The 15,397-nt window shown below is 39.0% G+C and overlaps 1 protein-coding gene across 1 annotated transcript; it reads left to right on the top strand.

Annotated features, from left to right (window-relative positions):
• Positions 1 to 1,042: 1,042 nt before the first annotated feature.
• On the top strand, positions 1,043 to 2,658 carry SPZ1 (spermatogenic leucine zipper 1; the record flags this gene model as incomplete). Its single annotated transcript, XM_004766801.3, has 1 exon — positions 1,043 to 2,658. A coding segment is annotated over one exon (1,233 nt), but the record flags the coding sequence as incomplete, so codon positions are not given.
• Between the last annotated feature and the right edge of the window lie 12,739 nt (positions 2,659 to 15,397).

Below are 15,397 nucleotides of genomic sequence, written 5' to 3'. Positions count from 1 at the left end.
CTTTAAGGCAACACCCCCCCTCCCCCGCGCCGCAAAAACTACTAGAGTATGAGTTTTCCCTTAAGATTGGAAGCAAGCTTGTAGTTAGTGAAGTGCTTGCTGGCAAGATTTTGAAGGCCAAGAAATAGTCTCACTTAAGAAATGTTTTCTTTGAATTTAATATTCTCAAGGTCCTGACTCCTAAGGCAAAAAAGACATAGCCCACTATAGGATTTAGTTGTTTCAGATGCTTTAGATAAATGATGCTACCTTTGGCCAATTCTTGTGAAAAATTATGATTAAAATTTTATATACCTGTAAATGAGTGAGGAGCCAGATTATAAGCCTGTCTTCAAAGATGCCTCTATTGAAGCCAAGAAAATTCCCACTTTGTAATTGTGTTAAGGAAGCATTCATATATTCTCTTTTTACTGCATTAAATATTTTCGAATGGAGTGATTTGACATTATTTCTCTAAATTCAAAAAAACATGAAGCTCTTTTTGGGTTCTATTTTGTAAGGACAACTTTCTTTTATGGCAACATCTCTTCTAGAATGGGAGCAATAAGGTTTCAGCTGCTATGGAAAGTCCAGGGAGGATTTCTCACACCATGCACTTTGGTGGTAGAAAGAACATACTGCTGTTAAGTTTGGGGTTGTAAGTAGTGGAGAGGTAGGGAAGTCATCAAATACAGTTAAAATGAGTTGAATAAAAACCTAGAAAAGTAGGGAGGGAAAGGACTGGCATAAAGATATTTCTGGGGTGAAGAGTAGAAGTCAGTCAATGTTGGTTTTGATTCATGAGTCACTGGGCAGGGGTTTAAGAGGCTTCCATTGTGACAAAAAGAAACAGAAGCTTGGAGATAGGCTACAAGAGTTCAGTGACAGAATAAAGACCTGGTTGCTAGGGTCAGGAATAAACACCAGAAGCTTGGAGAAGGAGAGATGGAGTCCTAGCTCCTGGTCCCCTTTCTCACCACCCCCAATCCTCTAGGTCATCTGAGATGTCACCTTCTACCTAAACATCATCTCCTTGGTTTCAGACCTTAACTGTGGTCTCTGACTTCTGCTTAGTTCCACATTCACTACCCATTTGCACGGAGGACCACCACCTTCTCTTCCTGGAATCTCTGAGGTGTTTCTGCTTGCCACATGCTCTAATCACCAGTCCTATAACTCAGCTGAGATGGATGCATCTACCCTCTCCAAAACTTTTAAGCCTACTCCTGATCTCAATCAAGAGTCTTCGAACTCTAGGATTATCTTCGCCTTATTTGAGATTGAATCACCTTCCTTTGTCTCCTGGGGTTCTTTCCCTTCCCTAAACAATAGTGGCCGTCAAGCAGCTCAACAACAGACTACACAGAAATTTGAAAATCTCTTAAAAGAAATTAAAGAGCTAATTAAAAATGTGACAAGTTGTGAGGAGATCACAGAAGCAAAAGATTCATCTGAGGAAACCAGTATTTCTGAGAATGTATCAGAACTGAAAGAACAAATGAGAGAACTTGAGAAGGTAAACAAAGTATTATTGAACAACTTACTTGGTAGTTCAGACCTAGAGGAAGAACAGAACACAAAAAACGAGGAGATGACCCTGGGACATCAGAACTGCAGCTACATGGTACCAGTTTTTAGAAGGGATTTGGTAAATTGTCCAGAAGAAAATAGAGCCCTTAAAGAAACTCGACTAAGTGAGGAAAAAGCAACATACAGATTCCCTCCTGTTCAAGAAGAAAACATCAAACTTAGGAACAACATGGAGCAGTTACTGCAGGAAGCAGAACACTGGAATATGCAACACACTGAGCTCAGTGAACTGATAAGATCCTATCAGAAATCTCAGAAAGATATACAAGAAACTCTTAGAGATAATGGAGTGCATTTCCAAACTCAACCAAATCACATGTCAGCTAAGCACGACCTGGAGGAACAAGTGAAGAAACTGGAACATGACACTCATTCATTGCATTTGATTGCAGCTTTGCTGGAAAATGAATGTCAGATCTTGCAGCAGAGACTAGAGCTTCTCAAGGAACTTCATGATCAGCAAGAGGGAACTCTGCAAGAGAAGCCAATTCAGATAAACTCTGAACAGGACAAGAAAAACCAGACGCTATCAGAAGTAGAGCATAAACCAAAAATGCAAGAAAGAGAGGGTACATTGCAGAAAAAAGATAACTTCTACAGAGGCCTGGATGCTTCTAGTAAGAAAGCACTTAACAACCACCTCAATACTCATATTGCAAGAGGAGCTCTTGTGGAAAAAAAGAGACCAACCAGCAGCCTATCTTAGAAAATACGAAAGGTAGAAGAGAAGGGAAGTCTTCAAAAACTTAATACCTCAACTCCAGGCATACTCAATCATGAAACCTATGACAGAGCTATTGGTTCAACCAAGAGGGAGCTACAGAGCAAGAAGATTAATGCTTAACATTATTCATTAGTTCAGTAGTTATGTAAGTTTGGTGTTTCATGACCATTAGTGTCAATATCCACTTCAGAACCTGTCATACAATTTCCTTCTTTTGGTAGTTATTAGAGATCCTATGACACTGTAACCAAGAGGGAGAAGTTACAGGTCCAATTAATAAAGATCTAAGTAAAAACTAGAATGAACAATGAAAAGTTTTTTTTTTTTCTTCAATCATTTACTGCATATGGGGAGTTCTGGGAAGAAAATGTATTTAATACATTAATTGTGAACCTTTAAAGCTCATGTTTTAAATGCATGTTTCTTTTTCCCTTTTTTTTTGGTAAGATTTTATTTATTTATTTGGGAGAGAGAGCACCAGCAGGGGCAGAGGCAGAGGGAGAGGGAGAAGCAGCTTCTCACTGAGCAGGGTCAGGGATAGTTCAGAGGACCCTGGGATCATGACCTAAGTTGAAGCCAGACACTTGATGACTGAGCCACCCAGACGCCCCTCCTTTTCCTATTTACTGAAATGTGGGAAGTAGTGATGTAAAGAAGTAAAAAAAAAAAGAAAGAAAGAAAGAAAGAAGAAAGAAAATGCTGATAAATAACCGCAGAACAGGTTTTCTCTTCCCCATTCCTTAGCACTACTTTTCATAATACTTCTCCTTTGCTCCTGTAGTGAACAGTGGGCATATCAAGCAGCAGAGGTCCTTGGGGAAGGATACTTCTGCGGGTTTAGAAGAATAGAGGTAAATTTTGTTCTGTGTTGGCAAAATTCCTCCCTTTCCTCCAGGTGGGGGCAGTAGAGCTACCCACGGGAAAGAGCCGTGTATCTTCCATTAAGAACTGGACTCCTGATTCCAGAAAAAAATAGGCAGATGCATTTCTTCTTATTCCTCCCATTAGGTATGATCAAGACCCCGGACCTTATATATAAAATGAGTATACAAAGACCCTTATAGAGAGAATGAGATAGACTATCCAGAGAGCCTGAGACTTAAGGAAGAGCATGGTGTTGAATTCCTTGGGTTTTCTTCCCTCCCCCCTTTTTAAAAATATTTCATTTATTTGACAGAGAGACAGCGAAAAATGGAATACAAGCAGGGGGAGTGGAAGAAGGAGAGGGAGAAGCAGGTATCCTGCTGAGCAGGGAGTTGGATGCAGAGCTCGATCCCAGGACCCTGAGATCATGACCCAAGCCAAGGGCAGACACCCAAGGACTGAGCCATCCAGGCATCCCTCCCCGGGTTTTCTTTTTGTGTCATGTATCCTGGATGGAATGTTGGAGGAGCCCATGACCCAGAAATGCCAATGCACTTAGACCAAAAAAAAAAAAAAAAAAATTGTTCCCCTCCCTTGCTCTCCCTTGGCAACGAATGAGGAAAGAGATAGACAGGAAGAGGACAACTCTAGCCAAACTGCATGGAAAATGCCATGCCTCCACACTCACCCCCACCAGCAAACACTGAGTGCCAAGCCTAGATTTTCGCCTTTGCCTGGTGGTAATGAGGTACTCCTCCCCCTGTCTTTTGGAATGGTACAGAAGAAGCAGAGTGGGGATTCTGAAGTCCCACTCCCACCTGATGGTAACAAGGTGGTCCTCCCTGACCCCCTTCTCCGGTGGATTGTAATGACTTGGAAGACTTAAAAGCCACCTAGATTTTTATACCCTTTTCCTACTGGCACAGCATCAGAGGAGGCCTGCAAAAACAAAAGAGTTAATAAGATCCAGGGTCTCATTACATAATGCTAAAATATCCAGGATACATAGAAAAATCATATATCATACCAAGAACTTTTCTCTTAAATGAGAAAAGACATCAGATGTCAACAATGGGATGACATAGATGTTAGAATTATCAGATAAGGATTTTAAAGCTGTTGTTATAAAAAATATGTCACTGAGCAATTACAAACACATTTGAAACAAATGAAAAAATAGTCTCAGCAAATAAATAGAAAATATAAAGAAGAAACAAATAGAAATTGTTGCAAAATAAATCCACTCGGTGTGCTCAAAAGTAGAATGTTGATGTCAGAGGAAAAATTCCATGAAATTGAGGATAAAACAATAGATATTACCCACTCTGAACAATAGAGAAAATAAGCTGGGGAAAAAAGATTCGCAAGAACCTGTAGAACATTAACAGAAGATCTAACATTGGTGTCATTGGAGATATCCCCCAAAATGGGTAGAATGTAGCCTGAAAAATAGTCAATGAACATAAGACTGAAAATTCTCCAAATTTAGTGAAAGGCATAAAGATACAGATTCAAGAAATTGAGTGAACTCCAGATATATAAACTCAAATAAGTCTGAGACACTCAAATGAAATTTCTGAAACCTGGGGCCCCTGGGTGGCTCAGTTCGTTAAGTGGCTGCCTTTGGCTCAGATCATGATCTCAGGGCCCTGGGACTGAGCCCCACATTGGGCTCCCTGCTCAGTGGGGTGCCAGCCTGCTTCTGCCTCTCCTTTGCCTTCCATTCCCCCTGCTTGTACTTTCTTTTCTGTCAAATAAATAAAATCTTAAAAAATTTTTTTTTCTGAAGCTTACAGATAAAGTAAAAGTCTTGAAAGTAGAAAAAACTCATTAGACATAAGGGAACAATTATCCAAATGGCAGCAAATTTCTCATCAGAAACCACAGAGGACAGGGGCACCTGGGGGCTGAGTTGGTTAGTCAGTTAATCATCTGTCTTCAGCTCTGGTCCAGATCCTGGAGTTGAGGGATTGAGCCCCACACCGGGCCCCCTGCTCAGCAGGCAGTCTGCTCCTCACCCAGCCCCTCACCCTGCTCATGCATTCTCCCAAACGCGTAATTTTTTTTTTAATCCTAAAAAAAAAAAGGAAAAGGGAAAAAGAAACCACGGAGGCCAGAAGGAAATAACCATTTGTCAAGAACTGAAAGAAATGTGAACCTAGAATTATTTACCCAGTGAAAATATCCTTTAGGAATAAAGGTGAAATCAATACATTCCCAGCTAGAGGGTAACTGAAAGAATTTACCCTAAGGCCACATCTATCTGAAAGCAATTGGGGAAATGTGATTTTTAGCTGGGCAACCATGTTGCCCAGGCAGAAGGAAGAATTAGTTTTGGAACACTGTGAGGTGTTGAGAAAATATTTTTGTGTTTCTGCACAGTTAGGGCTTCCTCAGAAAATTCCATGGAACCTTGAGATCTTGGACTAAAAGCAAGCTACAGAGATAATTTAGAACTGCATAAATAATTAGAGCTCAAAAGATAAACCTAACTTCGCAGATGTGTGTTTTCATTTCGATTTGGTGTGAGGCCTGGGACTCTGGAGATATCTCTAAGTTATAAAGCTGGAAATATGGGCTTCTCTGGCTCCGGAGAGATTTATTTACATTACAAAAGAGTTAGAGAGAGAACAAGGATTCTTTACATCTTGTCTTCAAGGAGCAAAGTATTTTTTTCTCCCTACTTTTAGAAGGGGAGGACGGCTTTATTTCCTACAAAAATGCCTAGACTCATTTTCTCACTTACAGTACAGACCCTGTTGTATGTAGGGCTCTCTTTGCATCTCTCCAGAGATAGGAACTGAAGCAAGAGGAACCAGCACAATTAGTTTATGTAAGTAATAATAATCTGTCTCTGATCCAAAAATCTCATGTCTGTGTTCAGGATAAAATAAATATGAATATGAAAAACCCACAAAGACAATCACAATCTGCACCACATATTCTATTACGAATAAAGCAAAAGGCATAAGAATTTTTCATATGTTGGAAGTACTGAATATACAATCTGAAACACTGCTTCCTACTCAAAAATTTATGGTTTTAGATACTAAATCATATTTCTTTCCATTTGACTTTCCTTCAAATGGAAACTACCATGTACACTATTCTGTTTTCCAGCCATCTTGATTAATAAAACATGCAGTTCCTTTTTATACTTTACCAGATATATGGTTCATACAGCCAAGAAAGAAATTATTGTTGAAATGAATTACAGCTTTTTAATTAAGCTTCAAATACAGCAAGTCATCTCTGTTATCCCAAACCATCTAGATTTGGCATTACCTTTAACATTTTGTATGTGTAAATACAATTGTTTCCCTACCATGAAAAGCATACACACACACACACACACACACACACACACATAATTACACAACATTCAAGTGAGAATTTCTAAAAGCAAGGCATTATTAAAAGTGTTTCATGTGGGTTGCTGTGGGTAATTACCTATTATATTCCTTCAGTCGATGTTAAATGTATTTGGAGATGTATCATGGCATTTTATATGTGGAAAGAACTTTAAGGCATCCCTTGTTGGCAGTGAAAAGCCAAGGTGTGACATCATTGAAAATCTGGAACATGAATCAGTACTGATCTAGTCCAGGTTTATTTAACACTATATTCTCTCATACCGGAGATTCAAATTCCAATGAACATCAAACTACATTTTCAGAACTTTCAGATGTCTATTCCTATCATCAGTATACTTATATTCAACAGCAACTTTAAAGATATATTTTATATATCTTATATATAATTCTATATAATGTATTTTATGTATCATAATTTTATATAATTTTTGATACATTTTTGGATAATCTTTCTTAGGAAAAAGGGAAAATCCTTGTCAAATAAACTTTTTCCAATAATTTAATGAGCCTAGAGATTCTTGATTTTAAATTATTTGGATCTCTATAAAATTTTTCACATCAAGCCATAGGAGTTCCATAGACTTAAAAAAAAAAAAAAAAACACAACTGTACTTGATAATATTAATATTTTAACAGTAATAAACATCTTGTTTGCTCTTTAAAATACATTTGATGAGGGGTGCCTGGGTGGCTCAGTGGGTTAAAGCCTCTGCCTTCAGCTCAGGTCATGATCTCGGGGTCCTGGGATCAAGTCCCACATCAGGCTCTCTGCTCAGCGGGGAACCTGCTTCCCCTCTCTGTCTCAGCCTGCCTCTCTGACTACTTGTGATGTCTGTCGAATAAATAAATAAATAAAATTTTTTAAAAATAGATTTCATGAACTAAAATATTTTTTTAATTTTAGGTCAGGGGCACCTGGGTGGCTCAGTTGATTAAATGTCCCCCTCTTGATTTCAGCTCAGGTTATGATCCCAGGATCGAGTCCTGAGTCAGGCTCCCCACTCAGTGCAGAGTCTGCTAGAGATATTCTTTCTCTCTCTCCCTCTGCTCCTCACCCCTACCTGCTCGCTTGCTCGCTTTCTCCCTCTCTCTCTCAAATAAATAAATTGTAAAAAAGAAATTTAGGTCATAGAAAGGGTTTCCATTTAGGTCAAAGTAAAGGTTTATTTAGTACCTTTTTAACTGAACAAAAATTATGAGGGTCCCCTGGGTGGTGCAGTCGGTTAAGCCTCCAACTTGTGGTTTCAGTTCAGATTGTAATCTTGGAATCAGGAAATCATGAGATCAAGTCCCACCTTGGGCTCCACGCTCAGTGTTCTCACTGCCCCTCTGCCCCTTCCTGCTCTTGTTCTCTCTTGTGCCCTCTCTCTCTCTCTAAAATAAATAAATCTTTAAAAAAATTATGAAAGATGACAAATATACATTAAAATACATAAAACTTATATGTACAGCTTAACAAATAATTAAAAACTCATTTAACCACCACTTGGGTCATGTCAAACCAATTTACAGCCACCTATCACTGTAAGAGTGTTTCTATTGCCCTGCATTCTCACTAAAATTTGGTACTGTCAGATTGTGTGTGTGTGTGTGTGTCTTCTATTATGCCTGTCTGGTTCAGTCCATACAGCATGCAACTCTTGATCTCAGGGTCATGAGTTCTATACCCATGTTGGGTATAGAGCCTACTTTAAAAATATATTTTTAAGTTTTTTATTATTTTGTGGGACACATTCCTGGGGGGTGGTCAGACTGTTTAATTTGGTGATTGTGTAATAATATCTCATGGTAGCTTTAATTTGTATTTCCTTAATTATATACCTTTAAAAAAAAAAGAATTTTATTTATTTGAGAGAGAGAGAGACAGAGAGCACAAGAGTGGGGAGGAGAGGGAGAAGTAGGCTTCCCACTGAGCAGGGAGCCAGATGCAGGACTCCATCCCAGGACCCTGAGATGAAGGCAGAGGCTCAACCCACTGAACCACCCAGATTCCCCTCTATCTATCTATTTAAAGTAGGCTCCACACCCAATGTGGGGCTTAAACTCATGACCTGGAGGTCAAGATTTGGACACTCTACCAATGGAGCCATCCAGGCACCCGCCTACTCTTCCATCTACAAGCAAATACAATAACCTCTAATCTTAAAACAAAACGAACTGTAGCTCCTTTATCCCATCTCCCACTTCAGCTTGAGTCTAGAGAAAGCAATTTATATTCAGCATCTCTAACTCCTCAGCTTTTACATTTTTTTATCAAACTAATATACACAAAGGCTTAAAAATTATTGCATTAATTGAATGCTTACTATGTGCCTAGTGCTACTTTTAGGCCTTCCTATGTATTATCCTAGTTAATCCTGACACCAGTCTGCAAGGCAGATAAGTTTATCTCCATTTTAGAGATAAAGAAACCAATGTACAAATGCATTTATGAAGAAAAGCACTATTTTCCTCACACCTCATTTTTTTTTTTTCTCATCAGTTCTGCAGTCTGCAGGCCCCTAGTTAAAACTGTTTTCGTGATTTGTTCTTCTTTTGGTTGCCTCCATTTTTGTAAATATGCTTACATTGCTATTAATTGAGTGAACAAATTTAGATATTTTCCTTTGACTTCCCAATGTAAAAGATGAAGATTTAACTCCATTATGTATATTCCCCTTGAAGAAATTTACATCGCCCTTCTCAGTTCCTTCTCTGATCAACTACTATAGCTCTAAGCATCACACTTAACTCTCTTTTGCTCTGTTAGTTATAAGCAACTTTGTTAGATGAAAACATCAGTTCACCCCACCTTACACAGACTCCTCATCTTCTACTTCACAGTGTTACCTCTCTTCCTTGCACTGGAATTCTTGCTGATGTGACTTTCCTATTCTTGAATCCGTTGACATTTTGCAATCATTTTTCTCATTTGATCTCTCTGTGGTGTTTGACACCTATTCACTCAACATACTTTTTCCATAGCATTTTGTTCTTAGTTCTCATCTCTTCTTAGATGATCTCATTAGTATATAATCCAGACACCTCACCATACTTGCCCAAAACTACCTAAAGAATAGACAAATTGGGGAGGGGGGTACCTGGGCGGTTCAGTGGGTTAAGCCACTACCTTCAGCTCAGGTCATGATCTCGGGGTCTTGGGATCGAGCCCTGCATTGGGTTCTCTACTCAACATGGAGTCTGCTTCCCCCTCTCTCTCTGTCTGCCTCTCTGCCTACTTATGATCTGTGTCTGTCAAATAAATAAAATTAAAAAAAAAAAGAAGAATAGACAGATTGGGACTGAAAAATAGGGTTGGATATGAATCCCATATCTCACAGGCTATCTATTCTGTGTGACGTGGTGAGGGAGCAAATGTGTACCTCTGGAAAAGTGAGTCAAAGAAAAAAGGAGTTGAAGATAAGACCTAAGTCTTCAACTTCAGCACTGTGTTCCATTCACCACAGCAGGAGGTGAAACAGGTGATGTGGTTTGGAAGGAAATTTACTAAAATCAATTTTGGGGTATGTAATTTCTATGTCTTTATTGTTTTCCACAATGTACAAACTACTGAGAGCATATATTTGAAAACAAAATAGTTCCATAAATGTGGGGTGCCTGGTTGACTCAGTTGGTAGATCATGTGGCTCTTGATCTCAGCATTGTGAGGTCAAACCCTATGTTGGGCATGGAGCTTATTTCAAAAAAATAATAATTCCCTAAATGAAAGGAAATCTATTGGTTCAACATGTCCACCCTTTTAACAAAAATATGTAGTCATATAGTCAACAAATTTTTATTAAGCACCTATTTTATACCAGACCTTGGGCAGGGTAAATATTAAAGAAACAGAGAAACGTATCATTTGGGAGACAGTTCTTTATGGATTTTTGAAGACTTATGGCAACTTTTACTGACTTGTCTTTTCAGGGATATTTGTATAACAAATAGCCTTAGAAGACTAAGATAGTGTCTTCCTCAAGGTCAGAGAGCAATGTATTTGCTGTCTAGGGCAATAAAGAAAATGTTTCCCTCTGTGGGAAAGGTTGGGTAGGTTTTCTAAAAAAACTCCTGGGTGGCTCAGTTGGTTAAACTTCTGACTCTTGCTTTTGGCTCAGGTCATGATCTCAGGGTCATGAGACTGAGTCCTGCATTGGGCTCTGCGCTCAACATGGAGTCTGTTTGAAATCCTCTCACTCCCTCTCCCTTTGCCCCTCCCTCTGCTCATGCTTAAACTCTCTCTCAACTAAATAAATTAAATCTTAAAAAAAAAAAAAAAGATTGGAATTTCATAAATTCAGAGCTCCTTAGTAGGGACACAAACCCATTACATGCACAGCATCCTTTAGGGCTCTTCTCTCTTTCACTCCTGTGGGATCTTGGGGGGCAAGGAAACAGATGCAAGCCTGAAGCTCATGCTGCCTCTGCTATGAATATTAAGGCCTTTTTTGTTGTTATTTCCTGACCTAGGAGTTTCACATCTTTGGTCAGCCCCTCTAAAACTATCAGGTTAACTAGCTTTCTTAGAAGTAGGTCAAAATCTCAAACCATTTATAGTTCTTGACAATGGCCAGCAGATAGTTGGATACATGATCCTGAGTTCAGAAGAAAAATCTGGGTTAAAGATGGCTTTGGGTGTCATCAGCACATAAGTGGTAATTAAACCATGGTAGTGGATACCACCATCTAAGCTTGTGTTATCTGGAAAGAGAACTTCTTTCAGAGCTTTGAGAAACTCCAGTATTTAATAATCTCCTAAAAGACGGGAAGTTCAAAGGGGACTTGAAGAAGACTTCAGGTCAGTGTGGTACGAGAGAGCCAAAGGGGAAGAAGGCTTGAAGGAGAAGGGAATGGATTAGTAGATCAATGCTGAGACCATATAAGAACTGGAAACGTCTATTGAACTTAGCAATTTGGAAGTCACTGTGACTTGGCCAGAACAGTAAGGAAACTTTAGTGAACTAATTGGGTAGTGTCTGTCTATTGGATATGGTTGAAGTGAGGAAATGGAGGCATTGAGGGAGGCCCCTCAAGGATGGCTCTTTTCTACAGAAGAGGAAGAGAAAGAAAGAGGGTCAAGGAAGAGCTTCGGCTTTCAGTTTTATCAACAAAGACTATGCAAATAACACTATCAAAACTCTTCATGGGTGACTGAAAATATTTTCTCTGCTTTCAAAAACATGTTGATTTAGAGAAAGCCCTTTGGTTTGGGGATGAATAGCTACAGAGTCTGCTCGGCTTGTGTGTTCCAAATCAAAAGAGTAATTCCTATTCCATGAGATCTACTGATGCCTTTAGTGTCAAGTTAGAAACAATAAGAAAAACTCAGAAATAGGCTTAATGGAGATATAGGCCATCAACAAAACAGATAAAAACCTAAGAATGAAAGTCCCATTTGGGAAAAATTGGATGAGAAAAATTATTGTTATCAAGATAACTGAATCCCAGAGGGACTGCTTTGGAGCTCTTAACCTTAGTAGGACACCCATAAAGAGATACTCACAAATAAGGAGAAAATACTGTGAAGGGAATGAAGTCCCAAATGAGCCAAATCCCTCCGTGAACTGAGCACCCATTGCAATCACCCTGTAAGGAGCTTTATCTAAAGAGAAGTCTGGACACAAAGTTTCTTTTTTTCCATTTAATGCATAATTTTCTTTAACCTGTCTGCTGTAAATTTTTGTTTAATTTATATAATTAGGGCCTGAAAAGCCAGGTGTTTCTATTCATATTTATTCATTCAATGAAGGTACGGTAAAATCAATATTAAGTTAAATGATACAAAATGGAGGGAAAAAATACATCTTGCATCCTTTAGAATCTATTCTTGACCCAAAAGAATAAACCAAAGATTTACTAACTACTCCACCCCAGGAATGGAATGGAAAATACTACTAAAGTTTGTTGGAAACGCTCTTAGAGAGGTTGGGAATCCTACTCGATTCCAATCTTTACTGAGAGATTAAAAATCATACTTAATACGTACTAAACAGTCAGATACAAAAAGTCACAGACCCTTCTTTCCCTAGATCACATTTAATCTGCTTTGCATTGTTGTGTGTGTGGGGGGGTGGTAGTCAACCTCAGTAATTTGAGGGCTCCTTCTTCCCCTCCATGGGATTTCACAAGAATTCTGGATTCCTATGTCTCAGAAAGCAGGGTTAGGGCTAGAACTTTGCCTTCAGCAGTTGCATTTTTGCTATTGCTTTGAAGACTTCACAGCCTGGTCCCAGATACTGTCTTTGGGCTCTGAGGTTCCAAGGCATTTTCATGGATGCGTTTTGGCTGATTCTCCCCCTACTGACTTCAGATCATGCCCACATTCTCTGGTTCTCTGCTACCAGATGGTCTCTGTAGTTTCCTGTTGCCTTCCCAGGCCTCAAAGAAGCTTAAAAACTCTCAAAAGCTTTGAGAAACATGATTGATCTCTGCAATGGTGAGTATGAGTAAACAATATGCTAACTCTAGTTTATTTTTTTCTTTTCTTTTGTTTTTAGGGAGCCCTACATCAAGTGTGGGACTTGAATTCATGACCCTGAAACCAAGAGTCACATGCTCTACCAAGTGAGCCAGCCAGGTGCCCCATCCAGTTGATTTTTTTAAATAACCTATCCAGTATAATTTGTATAACTCAAGATTTAGTCATTTGTTTCAACATTCTTTCTCACAAAGTATATTTTCAAGAAAAATAAAAAATAAAAACTGAAGGGCACCTAGCTGGTTCTATCAGAAGAGCATGCGATTGTTGATCTCAGGATGGTGCTTTCCTTGGGTGTAGAGATTAGTGGGGGGAAGGGGAAGGAGAAGGACAGAGTAAATACCCAGTAGTGCAATTGCTGGGTCATAGGGTAGCTCTATTTTCAACTTTTTGAGGAACCTCCATGCTGTTTTCCAGAGTGGCTGCAGCAGCTTGCATTCCCACCAACAGTGTAGGAGGGTTTCCCTTTCTCCGCATCCTCGCCAGCATCTGTTATTTCCTGACTTGTTAATTTTAGCCATTCTGACTGATGTGAGGTGGTATCTCACTGTGGTTTTGATTTGTATTTCCCTGATGCCGAGTGATGTGGAGCACTTTTTCATGTGTCTGTTGATCATCTGGATGTCTTCTTTGCAGAAATGTCTGTTCATGTCCTCTGCCCATTTCTTGATTGGATTATTTGTTCTCTGGGTAGTGAGCTTGATAAGTTCTTTATAGATTTTGGATACTAGCCCTTTATCTGATATGTCGTTTGCAAATATCTTCTCCCATTCTTTCAGTTGTCTTTTGGTTTTGTTAACTGTTTCCTTTGCTGTGCAAAAGCTTTTGATCTTGATGAAGCCCCAATAGCTCATTTTTGCCCTTGCTTCCCTTGTCTTTGATGATTTTTTTTTAAAGATTTTATTTATTTATTTGACAGAGAGAGATCACAAGTAGGCAGAGAGGCAGGCAGAGAGAGAGAGAGAGGGAAGCAGGCTCCCCGCCGAGCAGAGAGCCCGATGCGGGACTCGATCCCAGGACCCTGAGATCACGACCTGAGCCGAAGGCAGAGGCTTAACCCACTGAGCCACCCAGGCGCCCCTTTGATGATGTTTTTAAGAAGAAATTGCTGCAGCTGAGGTCGAAGAGGTTGTTGCCTGTGTTCTTCTCAAGGATTTTGATGGATTCCTGTCTCACATTGAGGTCTTTTATCTATTTTGAGTCTATTTTTGTGTGTGGTGTAAGGAAATGGTCCAGTTCCATTTTTCTGCATGTGGCTGTCCAATTTTCCCAATACCATTTGTTGAAGAGACTGTCTTTTTTCCAGTGAACATTCTTTCCTGCTTTGTCAAAAATTAGTTGACCATGGAGTTGAGGGTCTATTTCTGGGCTCTCTATTCTGTTCCATTGATCTATGTGTCTGTTTTTGTGCCTGTACCATATTGCCCTGATGATGACAGCTTTGTAATAGAGTTTGAAGTCTGGAATTGTGATGCCACCAACTTTGGCTTTGTTTTTCAACATTCCTCTGGCTATTCGGGGTCTTTTCTGGTTCCATATAAATTTTAGGATTATTTCTTCCATTTCTTTGGAAAAAATGGATGGGATTTTGATAGGGATTGCATTAAATGTGTAGATTGCTTTAGGTAGCATAGACATTTTCACAATATTTGTTCTTCCAGTCCATGAGCATGGAACATTTTTCCGTTTCTTTGTGTCTTCCTCTATTTCTTTCATGAGTACTTTATAGTTTTCTGAGTATAGATTCTTTGCCTCTTTGGTTAGGTTTATTCCTAGGTATCTTATGGTCTTTGGGTTCAATTGTAAATGGATTGACTCCTTAATTTCTCTTTCTTCTGTCTTGCTGTTGGTGTAAAGAAATGCAACTTATTTCTGTGCATTGATTTTATATCCTGACACTTTACTGAATTCCTGTACACGTTACAGCAGATTTGGAGTGGAGTCTTTTGGGTTTTCCACATATAGTATCATATCATCTGCAAAGAGTGATAGTTTGACTAGAAACCTAACACATTTATAACCAGACCCTTCTGAGATTTGAATTTTACTGACTTTACTTATGGTAATCACAACTTTGAATTGGGATCATGGCAATGGATACTCCTTGTAATTAGTATAGGCAATAGACTTTTGGACAAAGACTTGAAAAATGCCTAGATATACTGAAGATGCAAAATTAGGTCAGATGTCTGATACCATGGAGAACTGAATTAGAATTTAGTGTGACCCTAAAAAATGGTACAAGTGGGGAGAAATTTATGTAATATATATACTTACTAGAAAACTGTAACAAAAGTAATTTAATTTACTTGAGAATTCTTTAGAGAAAGATAATGAGGAAAGATGTGCTTTCATCATGTTACTTGAAATAACGTTATGGGTGACTCACAGAACTTACATAATGATATT

This window comes from Mustela putorius, unplaced genomic scaffold, assembly GCF_011764305.1.
Source record: "Mustela putorius furo isolate JIRA1106 unplaced genomic scaffold, ASM1176430v1.1 tig00537350_pilon_pilon_pilon, whole genome shotgun sequence".
Classification (NCBI taxonomy): domain Eukaryota; kingdom Metazoa; phylum Chordata; class Mammalia; order Carnivora; family Mustelidae; genus Mustela; species Mustela putorius.
This window is presented reverse-complemented; position numbering and strand designations above follow the sequence as displayed.